Source organism: Pempheris klunzingeri, chromosome 19 (genome assembly GCF_042242105.1).
Source record: "Pempheris klunzingeri isolate RE-2024b chromosome 19, fPemKlu1.hap1, whole genome shotgun sequence".
In the NCBI taxonomy this organism is placed as follows: domain Eukaryota; kingdom Metazoa; phylum Chordata; class Actinopteri; order Acropomatiformes; family Pempheridae; genus Pempheris; species Pempheris klunzingeri.
Genome location: NC_092030.1, coordinates 7909913 through 7926509, shown reverse-complemented (window position 1 = coordinate 7926509; position 16597 = coordinate 7909913). Strand labels below are relative to the sequence as shown.

The 16597-nt window shown below is 42.2% G+C and overlaps 2 protein-coding genes across 2 annotated transcripts in view; both read right to left on the bottom strand.

Annotated features, from left to right (window-relative positions):
* The window catches only part of shroom3 (shroom family member 3), a 54027-nt gene extending 49418 nt beyond the window's left edge, over positions 1–4609 (bottom strand). Inside the window, exon 1 of the mRNA XM_070850270.1 lies at positions 4266–4609. Coding sequence (XP_070706371.1) covers positions 4266–4403 — 138 coding nt within the window. The 5' untranslated portion in view covers positions 4404–4609. The remainder of the gene's footprint in view (positions 1–4265) is intronic.
* A 3513-nt stretch (positions 4610–8122) lies between these two features.
* On the bottom strand, positions 8123–15294 carry LOC139218425 (serine-rich adhesin for platelets-like). The gene is made up of 7 exons (XM_070849962.1): positions 15213–15294; positions 14159–14278; positions 13689–14063; positions 13453–13566; positions 10863–11435; positions 9579–9695; positions 8123–9464 (listed from the first exon to the last, which is right to left on the bottom strand). The coding sequence occupies exons 1-7, from the start codon at positions 15292–15294 to the stop codon at positions 8857–8859; spliced, it is 1989 nt and encodes a 662-aa protein (XP_070706063.1). The 3' UTR covers positions 8123–8856.
* Positions 15295–16597: the final 1303 nt, after the last annotated feature.

The following is a 16597-nucleotide window of genomic DNA, read 5'->3' as shown; positions in this document are numbered from 1 at the left end:
CCGTTGGAGTGGTTGGGAATCACTGCAGTATGACATTGGTGGATTTTGTTATTTACTGTGAATACAGTGCATGGCATATGTCTGCAGCTTCTGCTTCACTTCTTATAAACAATTTAACTATTGGTATAGCTTCAGTTACGGTAGCTACACTGTCACATAGCTTTATCTAAGAGGTCTTCAATGCCTGACCCGCTGCAAATCCAAGGAGCCGGGTCTCAGATTCATTCTTTATTCTAGTCCACCTCAGTTTACGTCTGCTCCAGGTCTTTTGACTCATGCTGAAGTTTGATTGGACCTGACACAAGCACAAATGCATGCTACATCTTAAATACAGAAGTCTTCATAGGTCCATTTGGTTCCTTGTAACTGACAGTTACTCAATTCTGGACCACAGTCGGACTGGGTCCAATTAAGTGTACAGGATCTTGGCCAGTAGGTCTCACACAGGTCTGACTATCTCTGGGCTCCTTTCAGTTTGGGTTCATACACATCAGATTCTTAACGTCTACTGTGGTCAAGCAACCAAAACGCAGACTTGACTTAGTCATGTTACAGATTGTGTAAGTCCCTTAAAGAGAGTTACACTTTATCCCATTGGTCGAGCTGGCCCTTGAGCTGTTCAAACTAATTAGAGACATGTTTAGACATGTTTTCAGTTAAGATTGACAGAACTGTGATGGAGTTACTGGTTATTTCTAACATATACAACAGAGTAGATCAAAGCTGTAGATGTTCACAGTGGAGGCCTCGGTTAGAACTTTACCATTCACCTTCATTTTGAAGGTGTAAACCTTGCAGTGTTAGTGCACACGTCGAGTTTGATGCCAGTCATGAGACCCTCAGATTAAGACTCATTAAGACTCATTAACCTGACCTGAACTGCTTGGATTAATGGAAACCCTCACTGTGACCTCTGACCCCAGCCCAGAACTACAAGAAATATACTGAACTGATGATAAACAAGCTCAGGTCGCTAAATCTATTTGATTTTCTTCTTGCAGAAAAAAAAAAAACGCCTCCTTTTAACCAGTTTGGCAAATTTGAATCTGAACATCTGAGACAGTGGGTATATGCCAATTCCCTATATTTGATCATTCCTCACACACATAGTAGTGAGAACTACCAAACAGTACATCTGTATTTAAAACAGTGGAAAAAGAGATGGCCGGTCTCATAAATTATCATTGTATGCTGACGATCTCCTTCTACATATTTTGGACCCTGACGAATCCATCCCTTAACATTTCTGGCTAGAAACTGAACTGAACAAAAAGTTTGCCTTTTCCACTTCACCATTTGGCAATTGACAAATCAATGTGGAATCAATGTGCTTCACCTACCTTGGAATACACATTAAATGCACTTTCAAAGTATTTTATACACATCATTTTAAGCTCTTACCTTTTGATTAGACTAAACAAGATCTGATATGCAGGTCAACTTTCTCCATCTCTCTTACGAGCTGCGTCAATCAAAAATGGCAGAACTGCCAAAGGTCCAGTATTTATTTCAAATTATCCACGTTTTCCTGCATAAGTAGTTTTTAAGTCTTTTTTACTTGATAAATTGTTATCAGGAAAATTCAAAGTCATCTAGAAGTTTAGCTTTGCCATTTTTCTGGGCAGCAAACATTGTTAAACTGTCATGAAACATTATACTTCATTCCCAATTCTCCAACCCTACCAAGAAAAAGATGCCTGGGAACAACACATTACTGAGACTCTCTCTGATACCACTTGGGACCTTGTTATTGATCGTATTTACTCCTCATATGTTTGTGTTACTGCTTACTACAGCCTCATTGCCTGCCAGCTGCCCCAGATGTCCCCACTCACCAGCAACGATGAGGTGGAACAGAATAACTGAGTCTATATAACTGTCCTTGGGAAAGACGCCTAACCACAAATTGCCCCAATGATGACATGGTGAGACAGATAGTGAATGATTAGCTTCCATTAGTTCAATTAATTTCCAGTGTGTAACGGTGCGTGAATGTGAATGCAGAGTTAAACAAGCTATACAACCTCTATACAACCTCTATACTTCATATCTGTCTATTTACTGAATTGTTCACCGTTAATCCTCTTTAGGTTGAAGGCTGCTGGTCTTCCTGCTTTGGCACAATGCAACAAAGAAACTGAGATTCACTTTAAATGGATCAATTAGAAAATAGAATAGAGCCCCTTCATTGATAGAGGTTTCCCTTCAGTGATTATGTGGAGAATCTATCATTTCTGGCATCCTGATTGCTAAAAACTTTCACATGTAGATATTCTGACTTTTCTTGAGTGCTAATAACATGTGCATTCTCTTTTATACTGTTGTTTTGTTTTATTTCATTCTATTTATAAAAAAACACAACTACAAGCTAGTGTGGATGCATATAATAGTATGGCTAGAGACAAGCACAAGAGATGGATATTAAAAAAACTGCTATTAATACTTATGATTATGATAAAGTTTTAGCTTGTGCAGGTCGCTACAGATAAAAATCGCTAGCTTTGGCTAAGTTCTCTGACCAGCCAATCAGAGGACGTGAAAATACTTACGTCATCGTACGCCTGCTAGAAGGCCCTGGGGTCACCAACTCGAAATCTGATTGGTTAAAGCAACAGCTTCATTGCGATGTATTTTAAGCTACGGGCGCCTGCACTTTTGATTCTGAAGGCCTCAGGGCAGATTTCTTTGACCATGGCAACACATGATGGCTGAAATATGATTGGATAAAAGCTCTAATATGGACATACACTGCTGGAAGCACCCCAGCCCAGAAACACAGAGACACGCTATGAAATGAAGAGCATAGACTATTAGGAATAATCTAAAATGATTAATGGGAAAATATTAAAACGTAAATCAGTGATTCTGAGTTTAGGCCAGCAGAGAAGGCCTTGCTGGCCCTGACGGCCCACCACTGGCAGAAACATACACAGAGGCTGAGGAAGAGAGAGAGAGACAGACACTCAGACAGACAGGCACACATAAGGCAGTTGATTGGGTCAAACATGGAGAATGTTGCTAACACTGATCTAAGAACAGTACAAAATTAAAGAATGAGTGTGTTCGAAAGCACCCAGGAAAACACATAATTCACATTCTTGTCCTATTTTACAGCCGTTTGGCCTCAGTCCCAGAATAACCTCCACACACACACACACACACACACACACACACACACACACACAAGCACACACACAGCTGCACCAGCCTTGCTGATTTGCATTTTTATTAAATGAAGCCACAGTGGCTCTTAGGACAGAAAAAGATCATTAGTGGTAATTTTCCTCATTACTGTACTTCATCACTAATTACTTTCTGTACTTAGCTAACTAAACTATTATGACAAATCAACAGTCAGTGTAGCAGCGTCTACAATCAGGGCAAAGACGCCTTAAAAAGGTGAAACAGGTCATAATTATTCAGCAGTCTAAAATAACAACTTTTGCATTTTATTGTCTGTAATTATTTATCATTGTTAATTAATGCTGGTTAACTACAACACTGAAGTATCTGAATGCTGGTGTTGTGCTGAAGTGTCTTTCTGCTGTGAGTCTCCTACAGGTCTTAGGTTAGGTTACGGTGGGGCGACTGGTTGGGGTTGGGGATGAGGTTAAGATGAAGGAGAACAAATGAGTGGTGCAACAGTCCTGGACACAACACAGGTGTGATAGCCATGGTTCTAAAGTGATAACTTATTTTGAGCATTACATGTTTGCTAAGTTGATGACCCGGTGACCCTGATGATTATATTTTTTTACAACAAATGAGATGATGCTGTGGGCTGCACTACGGGACATGTTCCACTGCTTTTAGAGCTCGACACATAACTTAAAATCAGGATTTCCCTGCCTCTGCTGATTTCATATTGATCGTTGTTTTTAAAATCTGTCTCTTATGAATCACCCAACTTTATGGAAGTACAATACTATAATGGCAATCTCAAAACTGGTCTGATGGAAGTTATAAAGAATTTTCTTGAAAATAAGGACTTTTGGAAACACGATATCAAAGTGCATGACTTTAGTAGTAGTATCTGTTGTGGTGTTTCTACTATTACATCTTCCACCACTTACATTGTTTGTAAAATACAAACAGCTATTAGACCTGAAGATTTAAAAAGAGATAGATAATTGTGGATAATAGATCCTTTAAAAGAATTGATATCTAGACATCCCTGTGCTGATCCCAGACATGCACTGGGTAGACAGACCTGTCAGCAGCGACAGTGTCCCACATGACTCACAGTAATGCTTCCTGTCTCCTACCTTGGAGATGATGAGCGGTTCTCCGTGCTCCAGGCCGCCCTGCAGGGTGAAGCCCCACGGCGCTCCTCCCTGCAGCCGGGCCTCCACCAGCACCCAGCCGCCTCCCTGACGGAGCACCGCCCGGCCGCCGCTCTCCATGCCCCGGCCGGTCCGCGCCCCTCTGGCCTCAGCCCGGCTGTGGCCCGGCGGACCGAGGAGGGGGGAACCAGAGTGAAGAAAACGACCTCTCCTTCACACGCGCATTCCCTTCGATCATGTACAACTCCTCGTTCAGAGAAAGGAGAAAAAGTGAGAGCAGGGGGTGTCCGAGCACCGGGCTGCGTTTCCTGCAAAGTGCATTCCAGCAGCAGAGAGCGGCTGATCCTCCAGCTTCACCCCGAAACCACCGGCTGCAGGCTGGACAGAAGTTTACTGAGAGGAGAGAGTGGTAAAACTTCAAGATGAACGACAGACAGACAGATCAGAGCTGCTCAAACCTCAATACAAAGCCTCTCTCTCTCTCTCTCTCTCTCTCTCTCTGTCTCTCTCCCTGTCTCTCTCTCTCTCTTCCGAAAATCAGTTTAGCATCACAATAGGATTTACTGCGACTCACTGGGCGAAAAGAAAAGGGAGAGGCAGAGAGAGAGGTGGGGTGAGACACAGAGAGGGAGACAGAGAGGGGGAAGAGAGGAGAGGGAGAGGCAGGCAAGGGGGGGAGAAAAATATCAAAGAAAGACAGAAAAGGAATGAATGAAGAAAAATAGTAAGGAAGAAAGAAAGTAAGAAAAGCTGAAAGGAAGGACAAGAATGAAAAGATTGAAGAAAAAAGGAAGAAAGAAGAAATATAGGAAGGAAAAGGGAAGAAATGAGAAAAGAAAAGTCTTTACAAAGAATTTGTTAAAAAAAAAAAATAGAGAGAATGAAGAATAAAAGGCGGATAAGTGAGGGACACATGACTGGAAGCGGAGTGTTTCCTGTGTGTGCTGATGAGTTGTAATCCAATCCTCCACAGCAGAGCTGAACTCACGTCTGACACTGTTTCCATTCACGTTGGAGCCAGATAACTGTGGAGAACCACATCACACTCCTTGGTGGGTCGAATCGTTTTCACGGTTCACAATAAGACCAGACTTTACATCGGTTGTGTGATGATCAGGTTCCTGTGTGTCGGGACACGTCCCATCAGCAGCAGACACTTGTTCTGAATCCACACTCAAAGGCAAGGTGTAAAGCCTGCTGTCATCAACTCCTCCTGTTTCCACGAAAGTCCAAGAATTCTGTCTTTTATTTGTCTTTATATATATCTATATATATCTATATATGGATATATCTATATATATAACAGCAAAAAAGAAAAGGAGTCTACGGCCTTGGTAGCAGCTCTGTGAGTCGCTGATGGCGCTCGATGCAAACATGAAGGATGAGGGGAATAGAAATGTCCAGTTTTTGAGACATTTCCACCTACTCATACCTACAAACACAGGCCTCATGGTGAGACTAGGTTCACCAAAGTCATTAGAATCTATCACCAAGCCAATCAGCCCAGACTCATACAAGAAGCAGTCAAAGAAACGTGACAGTCCCTGAGATATTAGACATGAGGACATTCTGGCCTAGAGTAGGGGATGTTACGAGGGTGATCCTGGACAGACACCTTTCAGAATATTCCTCATGTGATCCTTCAGCTGATCTGATAAAAGCAGGAAAAGCTATATAAAGTGAGATACGAGGTGTTCACTCCGCAGAGACAGCAGTCACTTTACAAAAGTGAAATTCCAGTGAAGCAGCAGCCCTTTAAGCCTGAGCGGGGTGTGTCATCAAGTGTATCAGCTAACAGGGGTCAAAGGTCACAGGGGGTTTTAGAGTAGAGAGGATGAAAAAGGTTCAGGTGACACACATTTCAATGAACATCAGTCTGTCTCGCAGGCAAACAGCCCTTATTTACAGGGCACTTTTATGGTGTCTAATCTTCATTAGCAGAGGATTTCATGATGCCTACATTGTAAGACTACTGTGTGATAAGGTCAAAAGCTCCACAAGCAAGTGGACCTTGAGTTGAGATTTTGTCAGCCGCAGACCTGAGTCTGATGTATTTAAAGTAGTGTGTCCTCCGGAGACGAGGCGTGTGGAGAATGTGAGCAGAGATCGCCATCTGGAGGTATGAAAGAGAATCACATTCAACATTTCCTAACCACTCATTTAAAGCCAGGCGGTGGTGCTCCATTTATTTTGTACATTTGATTTAATATTACACATACAACTCTGAATTGAGACAAACACCTGCACTGTAACTAGAAACACAGTTGCTGTGATTCTGATAAGGCACTTAGTCCACTTTAAATAAATAAGTGCAAACACAATGATGGGTATAAATCGTTCTTATTTAAATGTGCAACTCAAAAGACATGTTTAAAATACACTTTCAATGATGGCCAGTCCTAAAAAAAAGAACCATTATTGCTTCAAAAGATTTGGATTTAACCCTAACTGTTTAACACTGAATTACAAAAGAATCTTAGAACATTAGAAAGTCTTACCATGCATAGATTTGTTTAAAAAGATGAGGCCTACAAACTGTGCAGCAGCTGATAATGGCATCACAATGATAAACTTACATTGTATTAAAACCTCAACAAGCTGATGATCAAAGAATGTAATGTCAGACTTTCATTAAAAAGAGGCAACAGTACTTATAATTAACATCACAGCATGTTAAATACTTCAGACAGTTAAAGATCAGAACGTTAAGTTTGATCACACTCAAGTCAGTGCAGGGCTTCCACATCAGCATGTTCAAAGATGCTTTAGTGGCGACGTAGATCTAAAATAAATCGAAGAGGGACATTACAGGTCACAGCTGCTGAGGATTATTTCCCATCCTCCGCTAGAAGCTGTAAGAAGACACTGATGGCCATGGCTTGTCATGTGATTTGTTCTGGGAGAAGAGGCGTGGCAACAGTTTTGGCAGCAATTATTCTAACCTTTAAAATCCTGTAGTGTTCTGAGACTACTTCAGTCTATTGCTTAAGTGGTCATCCCCAGACCTTGTTCTTCAAGCGGAGTCTCAGATGGCCATAATGATGAACTCACTCATTAACTTTGTCTTTCCTCCAATTATTGGAGGAAACATTACAATTTATTCTAAATTTATTTAGATTCAATTGAATTTAAGTTCAATTTGGAAAATGCAAAGTGAGCAAACAGAAGAAAAATTTTGCTGCCAGTTTTCTTGGCCGACCGCTGTGTCAACGGTCCTCAACGTTGCCCGTTTCTTCCAAAAGAACTTGAACAGCACATCCTGAAACCCCAGACTGCTCTGAAATGTTTGCCTGGCAGAGACCTTGCTGATGCAGTAGAACCACCTGGTGTCTCGTCGCTGTGCTCAGTCATGGTGTTTGACCTGTGACATGAAACTGTCTTCCACAGCCTCACCTTAGCAGCAGAGTTTGGCTGTTCCTCACCCAGTTAATCCTCCTACAGCTCTTTCTGTTTCAGTTAATGACTGCGTTTCAACCTACATATGAAACTGATGATCATCAGCACCTGTTTGGTATAACTGGTTAATCACACACCTGAATATGATCCCACAAAATCCCTGACTTTGTGCAAGTGGACCTGGAAGAACTGATGATGTTGTGAAGACAAAGGTTGGTCACACCAAATATTCATTTGATTTAGATTTTTCTTCTGTTCGCTCACTTTGCATTTTGTAAATCGATAAAAATAAACAATTCTTACTTTACAGCATTTCTTCACACCTGTACTGTATGTGAAGGCACATACGTCTACTGTACATTAAAGGGACACCTCCATGGTTGTCAGGTATTTTTTAAAAACTGAGCATATTTCATAAAATCTTTGATAAAAGGATATGATATTTAATATTCCTCTGTTACATTAATATTACATGACTGAACTGTTCTGCCAAACCTTTGGACAGAAATAACACTATTCAGGTTGAATCCATTATGTCATTAACTTTGGGGATTCACTGAGCTCTAAATTGTGCTTTGAGTTCGAGTTAAGTGTGCTGAGTGCTGGAACATTTCAAACAGGGGACACATCCCAGTGCAGGTGTTGGGCCAGACCCTTTTGTTTTATTTCGACCTAACCCATTTAATAATGTGATCATAATTGTTACGCCAAGAATGCGAACATGGCTGAAAGTCGTTTCAGTTTCAGTGAGCGCCAGAGATTGTGTGAAAGTGTTGTTTTTACAGCTCTGAGACAGAATGATCCTTTCATCTATGGCAGGTCACTTTCAGGTTACATCCAGGACAGACCATCATCTCATGGCAACTTCAAAACACACATAGTCAAGGAGAGTGTGGCTGTGAGGTGCAAAATGCAAGCTATGCACAACAATTAAGGTGGCGCTGCTGAAGGGTCTCTCTATGTCAACTACAGCATTTCCGCCATGGAGTTTGCGTAGTTTGCTTAATGATAACATTGTACTCACTAGGTGGATTGCACAGGCTTTGGAGACCGTTTAAATCGTCACACAGGTTTCTATAAGGTCCACTGTGGTATGAGATGACAGCTAATGAGTAGTATTATCACAGCTCAGCTTGAAAAAACAAAACAGAAGGCCGCTGAGGCAAATTGTGCAACACTAACCCTCCTCTGACACGCTGTGGATCGTCTCAATTATTTTCTTCTTCAGTTTCTTCACTTTGTCTGGCGGCGTCTCGTTCAGACACTCTTCCACATACTTCAGGAACCCTGCGTGTGGGGACACCGTCTGGCTGTGACAGAACGTCCTCATGAAGCCCAGCACCTCGCTGGTGGTGGGCGGCAGGCGGCGGCTCGCCCGCTTGCGTCCTGACACTCTGTTGTCAGTGTGAGAGGAGGATGTGGAGGGGGAGGAGGAGGGGGAGGAGTGCTGGGAGTCTGGAGGCGTAGGCGAGGGAGGGGCTGCGAGGCTCCGTGATGTGATGTTGAGTTTGGTAACAGTTTGGGTGCGGCCGTGGTAGTGCAGGGAGGATGGAGGGGCTTGGCCGTCCAGGTGGAGGAGGCTGGATTCCTGCGGCTCATGGAAGCGGAAGTCTTCAGGTTGCTCATCCTCGTCGCAGGAGTCGCAGAGGAACATCAACTCGCGGTAGTGTTTCCACTTTGGAAAGTAAAAGTCCTCCGACCCACACGTTTTGTTTGAACTCACTGCTTTGTGTTCACGCTGGAAGATGGTTCGCAAGTTCCTGAACTTTGTCTTTATGTCTTCCACTGAAGAATGAAGAATTACAGAACCTCAATACATAAAACAGCTTTGGGGAAATAAAGATCACCATCACAACAGCTCATAAAACCGGAAACACCTCAACTATCCTTCATTGTTACCTGTGAATGGGACTGGCTCACTGTCAGACAGGAGGCTGCTCAGCGTCTCCAACAGGCTTTGCCTCAGCAGTCGGTTCCTATAGCTCTCTGACTTGTGGTTCCACAGACAAATGTGCTCTAGAAAAAAGGAAAACCTTTTCTCAGATGAACAACATAAAAATACAGCTATAAAAGGAAATCTTCCTCCTCCATTATTCCTCTCATGGCACTTCACTTGACCTCTACATAACACTAGCAACTTTGGAAACCACCAACCACCAACTTACTCATCCCAGGCTCAACTGATCTGGGGCTGTATTGACAAAGGGGAACTCCACTAATTTTACACACCAAGATCTGTTTGCAGGTGTTTGGGGGTACCGCTGCACATGTGAAAAAAAATTGTATGAAGCCTTTTGTGTCTCCAGAGGGAGCTGTGAAATCTGATCAACGGCCTCGAGTGATGTCAGCATTGGCTGGGCCTGAGGACTACACAATTGAAAATGAAAACAATCTGGCAGTGTGGAGTTAAGAGGGACGCAGTTAACAGACCCCTGTAGCCTGCTCTCCATCTCTGCTGCAGGCCAGAGGCTCCAGGCTACACTAGCTGCTACTAACATAGCATAGTGTTGCTGGTTTGATGTCAACATGACTATGACAGCTCATTTTCTCTGTCTATTTTTGCTGTGATCATGCGTGTCTAGGAAAACATAGGCGAAACTCTGACTCGCCTATTTTGATGAGCGGCAGCCGAGTTGCACGTGAGCATTGACAGATAGGCAGTGTGTCCCCGTAGTGCCAGCTCCTAAGTGTGAGAGAAGTTGGAGGCAGTCCAGCTGACTACTAAGTCACAATCAGTCACCTGCTGCAGGTAAGTGTCTCATTGTGTTTTGTGTGTTTTTAGCCATTCTTTTGGAAAAATGCAACAATGAAAGCATATTTTGATAGATGGCAACTTAATAAGATGACGGTTTACACATCACCCTGCTACTGTGATGCCAAGTCAATATTTGAGTTTGATTAGTGGATGAAATCTGTGAAACAGTTTCTAGCATACCTAAGATCTATTCATTTAATTGAACGTGTTCCTTGTGGTCCAATGTATATTTATATTCATCTATCGCCTATAGTACATTAGATATAATATACAATGCTTTGACAATACAGCCCCTGATGCCCATAGGTGGATACATACGCTTGTTAACCCTGTATAAATATTCATTAGAACTAAAAAAAACAAAAACAAATAAGAACACATGCTGTCCCTTATTACAGCGTGTGTGCACCGTAAGTGATGTTACCAACCAGAGTAAAAAGATATGAGCTGCTGAACTTTGGCCTCGTTCCAGTGGCAGCGAGAGTCAGTGCTCAGCCTGCTGTCTGGCTGGACGGAACCAGATGCTGACAAACTTAGAGGGGAAGGGTTTGTACAAGATTTGGAGTCCGATCGTGAGGTGGATGGAGAGGCAGGGAGTGTGGGAGCTGTTGTTTGGCTCACTAGTTTGACTTTCTCCGGGGATGCAGACAGGAGGACTTGGTATGCAGCACTGGCGTTGGTTTTGGCGCTGCTGGAGGGAGCAGAGGGGTTGTTGAACCTGATGAAACTGTTGGGTTGGGTGGAGCTGGAGGACAGGCTGCTCAGGGTGGAAGAAGGTGTTTGGCTTCCATATTCCAGATCCTTGTCTTCCTGTGGCTCCAGTATCAGCAGGTCGTCTGGGCTGTCATCTTCGTCGCAGGACTCGCAGAGGAAGAGCAGCTGTTGGTAGTGTTTCCATTTGGACACGTAGAGTTTGTCTGAGGCCCTGCTAGCCTGGACCACCTTATATTCACGGTTGAAAACTGTCCGAAGGTTCTTAAACTTGCACTTTATATCCTCAACTGCAAAACAGCAACATAGGAGTCACTTTCCATAAGCTCATGAGTAAATGCTCACATCTCCTATTTGATTTGTTACATTTATCAAAATTATCACCAACTCTGCAGCTCTTTGGAGCTTTTTAGTCTCTTTTAGTTTAGAGTTTTGGTTTTATAGCACATTTGCTGAAGTCAATCAATCAATCAATCAATCTTTATTTATATAGCGCCAATTCATAACAGCGTTATCTCCGGGCGCTTTCATTTATTAAGAGACCCAATGATTCAGGAATTCAAAATTAAGGATTCAAGAATCCCCACATGAGCAGCATCATGAAGTGAGACATCTTGCAGTTAAAGGATCAGGTATTAATATCAGGTGGTAGTGGAGACCAAACCAGAGCTTAAAGGAGAGCAAATACTGCTAGGTGGACAGAAAGAAAAGTCCAATGGACTGACAATGTTCTGTGGCTGCTGGATGTGAAAGTAGGCGACTGATGTTAAAGCTGATGCTAAATGTTTGTCTCTCTGCCCTACAGTGGTCAGAAATGGCTTTATGCAGCTGTCGTGATTTTGCTTCAAAGGAAATGGATATTTTGAATTTTTCACTATTAAAATATGATAACAAGGGGAAACGTTTTCATATTTGTTTTAGCCGCATTTGGAAGTTTTGGTTTTCATTGCGTTTTGCTTCCTGTTGATACCATTTTATACTGAACAAGGGACAACAAGGGACTTTAACTATATGCTAACACTTTAGATGTATAACTCGGATGGGTTTAAAATTAACTATACATGTATACCAGTTAAGGTTACTTAAAGGAATAGTACCACATTTTGGGAAATATGTTCATTTGCTTTTTTTCCATGAATGAGTTGAAAAGATCAATATCACATCTGTGTATTATGCACAGAACTGGAGCCAAGACATGGTTTGCACAGTTTAGCATAAAGATTGGAAGCAGGGAGAAACAGCTAGCCTAGCTCACTGATTGACACGTTTTATCTTGTTTGTTTAATCTGCACAAAAACTTAAATGTAGAAAGGACAAGCTGTGGCTTTAGGTTACTTTTAGTTACATGCTGAAATTATTTTTTGATGTCCAGATCAAGAACTTCTGTTCCAAATCTCCAGCTATTACTTGGATTGCCCGATACTGTCAATGAGCACAGGTTTTGGTTTTGGTGTCTTAACAGTCACAATGGTACCAAACCTGGCAACCACACTCAGATGACGAGACTTCAAGAAGCTGTGAACAGCCATTGCACCTGACTGGCCACTAAAAAATGCTTCCAGAATTAACAAAAAAGAAGCACCGTGTTAATAAGTGAGCTGTTAGTAGGGTCATTTTTTTACTTTTATACAGAGCATGGCTAGCTGTTTCCTTCTGTTTCTAGGCTTTATACTAAGCTAGGCTATCCATGTCCTGACGCCATCTATAAGGGGCCCTGTAGAGTTTTCTTAAACCAACAAAACGTACATTTATATTCAGAGTTTCTCACAAATACGCATTTTCTGAATATTTAAAGTCAAACAAATATTAAGAATGTATTGCCTTTCTCATAAAACATTTGCAAAGCCTGGTTTCTCTTAAAAGTTTGAAACCTGTGCTGTTTACATGCATGTTTGCTAACCAGCAGTACCATGACAGCTGTGATATGACAGGAATGTGCATTATGTCATCTATGCACGTGTCCTTGTGAGTGTGCATGAGACAAGCAAAACAGATCTGACTCACAGCATAACAGCTCCATAGTGCAACCACAGGAAAAGAAAGTGAATCAGTGTATTGAAATGTTCAACAATTACTTTAAAACAATGGTTCTTTAATTGGGGGCCGCACCATGTCAGGGGGTCATGGGATGGTTTATGGGATAAGAATAAAAGTGATCCAAAATAAATTGCACCCCACTGGCCTAGAAGTCCTGGATGTGTAAGTAGTGCTGATATTGTACCGTCATTATGAGGTATATCCTAACCCTGACAATGATCACGCATTGGGCTGGAGCCTATAAAACAAGGAGGACCGTGTGATACTTACCTGTGAAAGACACCGAGTGGTCGGACAGTTGGCTCCTCAGAGCCTCCAGCAGTTTCAGTCTGAGCTGACGGTTGTTGTGGTTTTCAGACTTCTTGTTCCAGAGACAGTTATGTTCTGTGCACAACAACACACAACACCCATCACCTACAAAACATTATAATTCTAAAACTATCATGAGGTTTTGCCTTTGCATAGTAACAAATTGTGCTGAATCTCGAATCAAGTGTTTAGTTTACCGGAGTAAAAAGCTATCAGGGCACGCTCCCTCTCTTCAGTCCAGTAACATTTAACCATCGTGTTGGAGGGGACGCAGGAGGACGAGGAGGAAGATGGAGAGGAGGTGGACGGGGTGGGAAGGAAGGAGATATTCTGTCCCGGGGACATGAGGGTAGGCTGGCTCTCCTCCTGTGGAACAGTCAGCGGCGAGAGCGGCGGTTCATCTGGGCCATCGTCCTGGTCCCAGCAGCCCTGCAGGAACATGAGCTGCTGGTAGTGTTTCCACTGCGGCACAAACACGTCGTCCGACCTGCACACCTTGCTTGCTTTTACCATTTTGTACTGACGCTGAAAGGTGGTACGAAGATTCTTGAACTTGTTCTTAATGTCTTCCACTGGAAAGAAAAAACAGAACAATGAGGTTAGAAAGATTTTTTTCCCCTTTACAAAATGCATCTTTGAAAATCAACGAATTGGACCACAGCCTTACCTGTGAAATGAACAGGTGGGGGGTGGGCTGACAGGAGGATCCTCAGGTGTTCCAGGGTTTTCCATCGCAGCTGTCGGTTCTTGTAGCTCTCTGACTTATGGTTCCACAGGCAACTGTGCTCTGGGAAATGAAAACAAATAAGACACTCAATCAAAGCAGCTGTTAAGCATTTCTTTTTTGGGGGGGGGGGCAAATTGGTTGATCATAAAAATTGGAGTTGTGTTAACTCCAATTCAGCAGGTTCTAACAGCCTGTAGTTCTGGCTGAAGGTCAACAAGAGTCTCCACAAGAGGAGAACTTCTGACCAGTCTACAAATAAGTAAACCTGTATGTAGACCAATCAAAATGACATGTTTTCAGGTTGCAGGCTATGACAGATTGTGTCTGATGCTGAGTATGATTTGAAGTGTTAGACATGCGCATAATTAGGTATTTGAATGTATAAAAGAGTATATCTACATAGTAATGTTGGTTTGCGATCAGAGAGGCTATGATGATCACAGTGGTTCTTAGTTGTTGTCGTTTCCTGTGGTGCTTTCTGGACTCTACTAAGTTGCCCTGAGTTGCTTTAGCCTGGTGCATGTGAGGGAAACCTGCAGGAGCATCAGCAGTCACTACTCATTCACTGTCAGAGGGCGGCTTCATTTACCGGATGTGCCCCTATGTGGAAATGTATAATGTGCATTAGGCTTTAGACAAAACTAAAACACGAAGAATAATATTCAACTAAAATATGGCTAAAAATAAGAAGTTGGCCAAATTTAGGACGCCAGCAAACTTCGTTAATTCAATCTATTTCTATTGAGACACACAGATAAACGCTTATAAAACGTAAACAAAAAATAAAGGGGCTTTGTTGAGGTATTTTTGGGAGGATTAAAGCTAACTTGATTTCAGTTGCTAGTCGCCATTGCTGTTAACTTGTCTGCATCGCCCATTGCTAAATGCCGTCGAGCAACGGTTGCCACAAAATATTGCAACTTACGACAACATGTCAATGAAAACTGTAACTTTTATGGAATGAACAGTTGCTGCTTTAAAGTGTTTGACTTACTGGAGAAAAACGCAATGAGCGCCCTCTCTTTCTCCTCCGTCCAGTACCTCTCCGGTGTGTAGCTGAACGGAGACGCCTCCATTTTTGTTATTGCCGTTCAATCCTTCCTCGACGCGCTGCGAGGTCACATGACCCCAAATCCGAGCTCCGATTGGCGGATTCCTGGATGTTCCTGCGCAGTGACCCGCATTGCCCAGTAGGGGTCGCCCTTTACCTTGGTGAGGAGGCCGTCTCCAGACACATTTTATTAGAATTAGACTTTACTTTTATTACTTTATTGATCCCCCATAGAGGGAAATTCACATATTATAGCAGCAACAGAGACAGGGACAAGATAAACAGTAATAGAGAAAAAAAAAAGAAATAAAATAAGCAACAGTAGAAAAAAAAGCAATAGTAAATAAACATATATTGTAATGATATATACACTATGTATATACATTATACATATAAGTATATACACTATGAACATAAATGTACAGTACGGAGAGGTATATGAAATTATGAGTGAAACAGTGCCAATTAGCTACCATGTAGTGACTATGGGCTGTTTCTCGGTGTGTTGACATCAGCCAGTGATGCTGCTGTTAAAGAGTCTGATGGCTGATGGGAGGAATGACCTGCGGTAGCGTTCCTTCTTGCAGTTTGGGTGCCTCAGCCTGCTGCTGAAGGAGCTGCTGAGGGCCCCCACAGTCTCATGCAGGGGGGGAGAGGGGTTGTCCATGATGGACTTGAGTTTCGTTAACGAATCTTATTCTGCATTTAGTTTTTTTAAATGATTTTTAAATCACTTTAAGTCATTCAGCTCAGTTGATGACATGGAGGGGAAATCCTAGGAGGCTCAGAACAATGTACATGTGTACAATTCTATGATTCTATGGCAACTCCTTCTGCTGAGGAAGATCAAGTTGTGCAGCCGAAAGGTCCAGCACATCCACCAATGGACATTAAGGTGAAATTGTTTCATCAAGCACGAACTTTCGATTTCAATATTAAGACTGAATGATATAGCATAATATAATGTTTTGTCGTATATTAATTAATAGTTAAATAATAGTACAGCAATGAAAGTTGTAATGATACTTATGTAAAATAATGATTAATTGTGCACAATTTTAATGTATTCAACCTTCCCTTGGTAAACAGAGTAACATTTCTCCATGGATTGATTGTTTGATCAAGTGTTACTTCACTAAAATGTGTGTACAGTTATGTAAATGCTTGCTGAATGTTATTTTCCAACAGTCCACTCGTTTTTTAAAAAAAGAAGATTAGTCATACCATAGTTGAAATAGGGTAACGAGGAACTTTTTTCTGGTTCCCAGGAGGATGCGCTGAACAATAACCAGCTGGAACTGAAAGAAAAAGTACTCGTCATATAGATG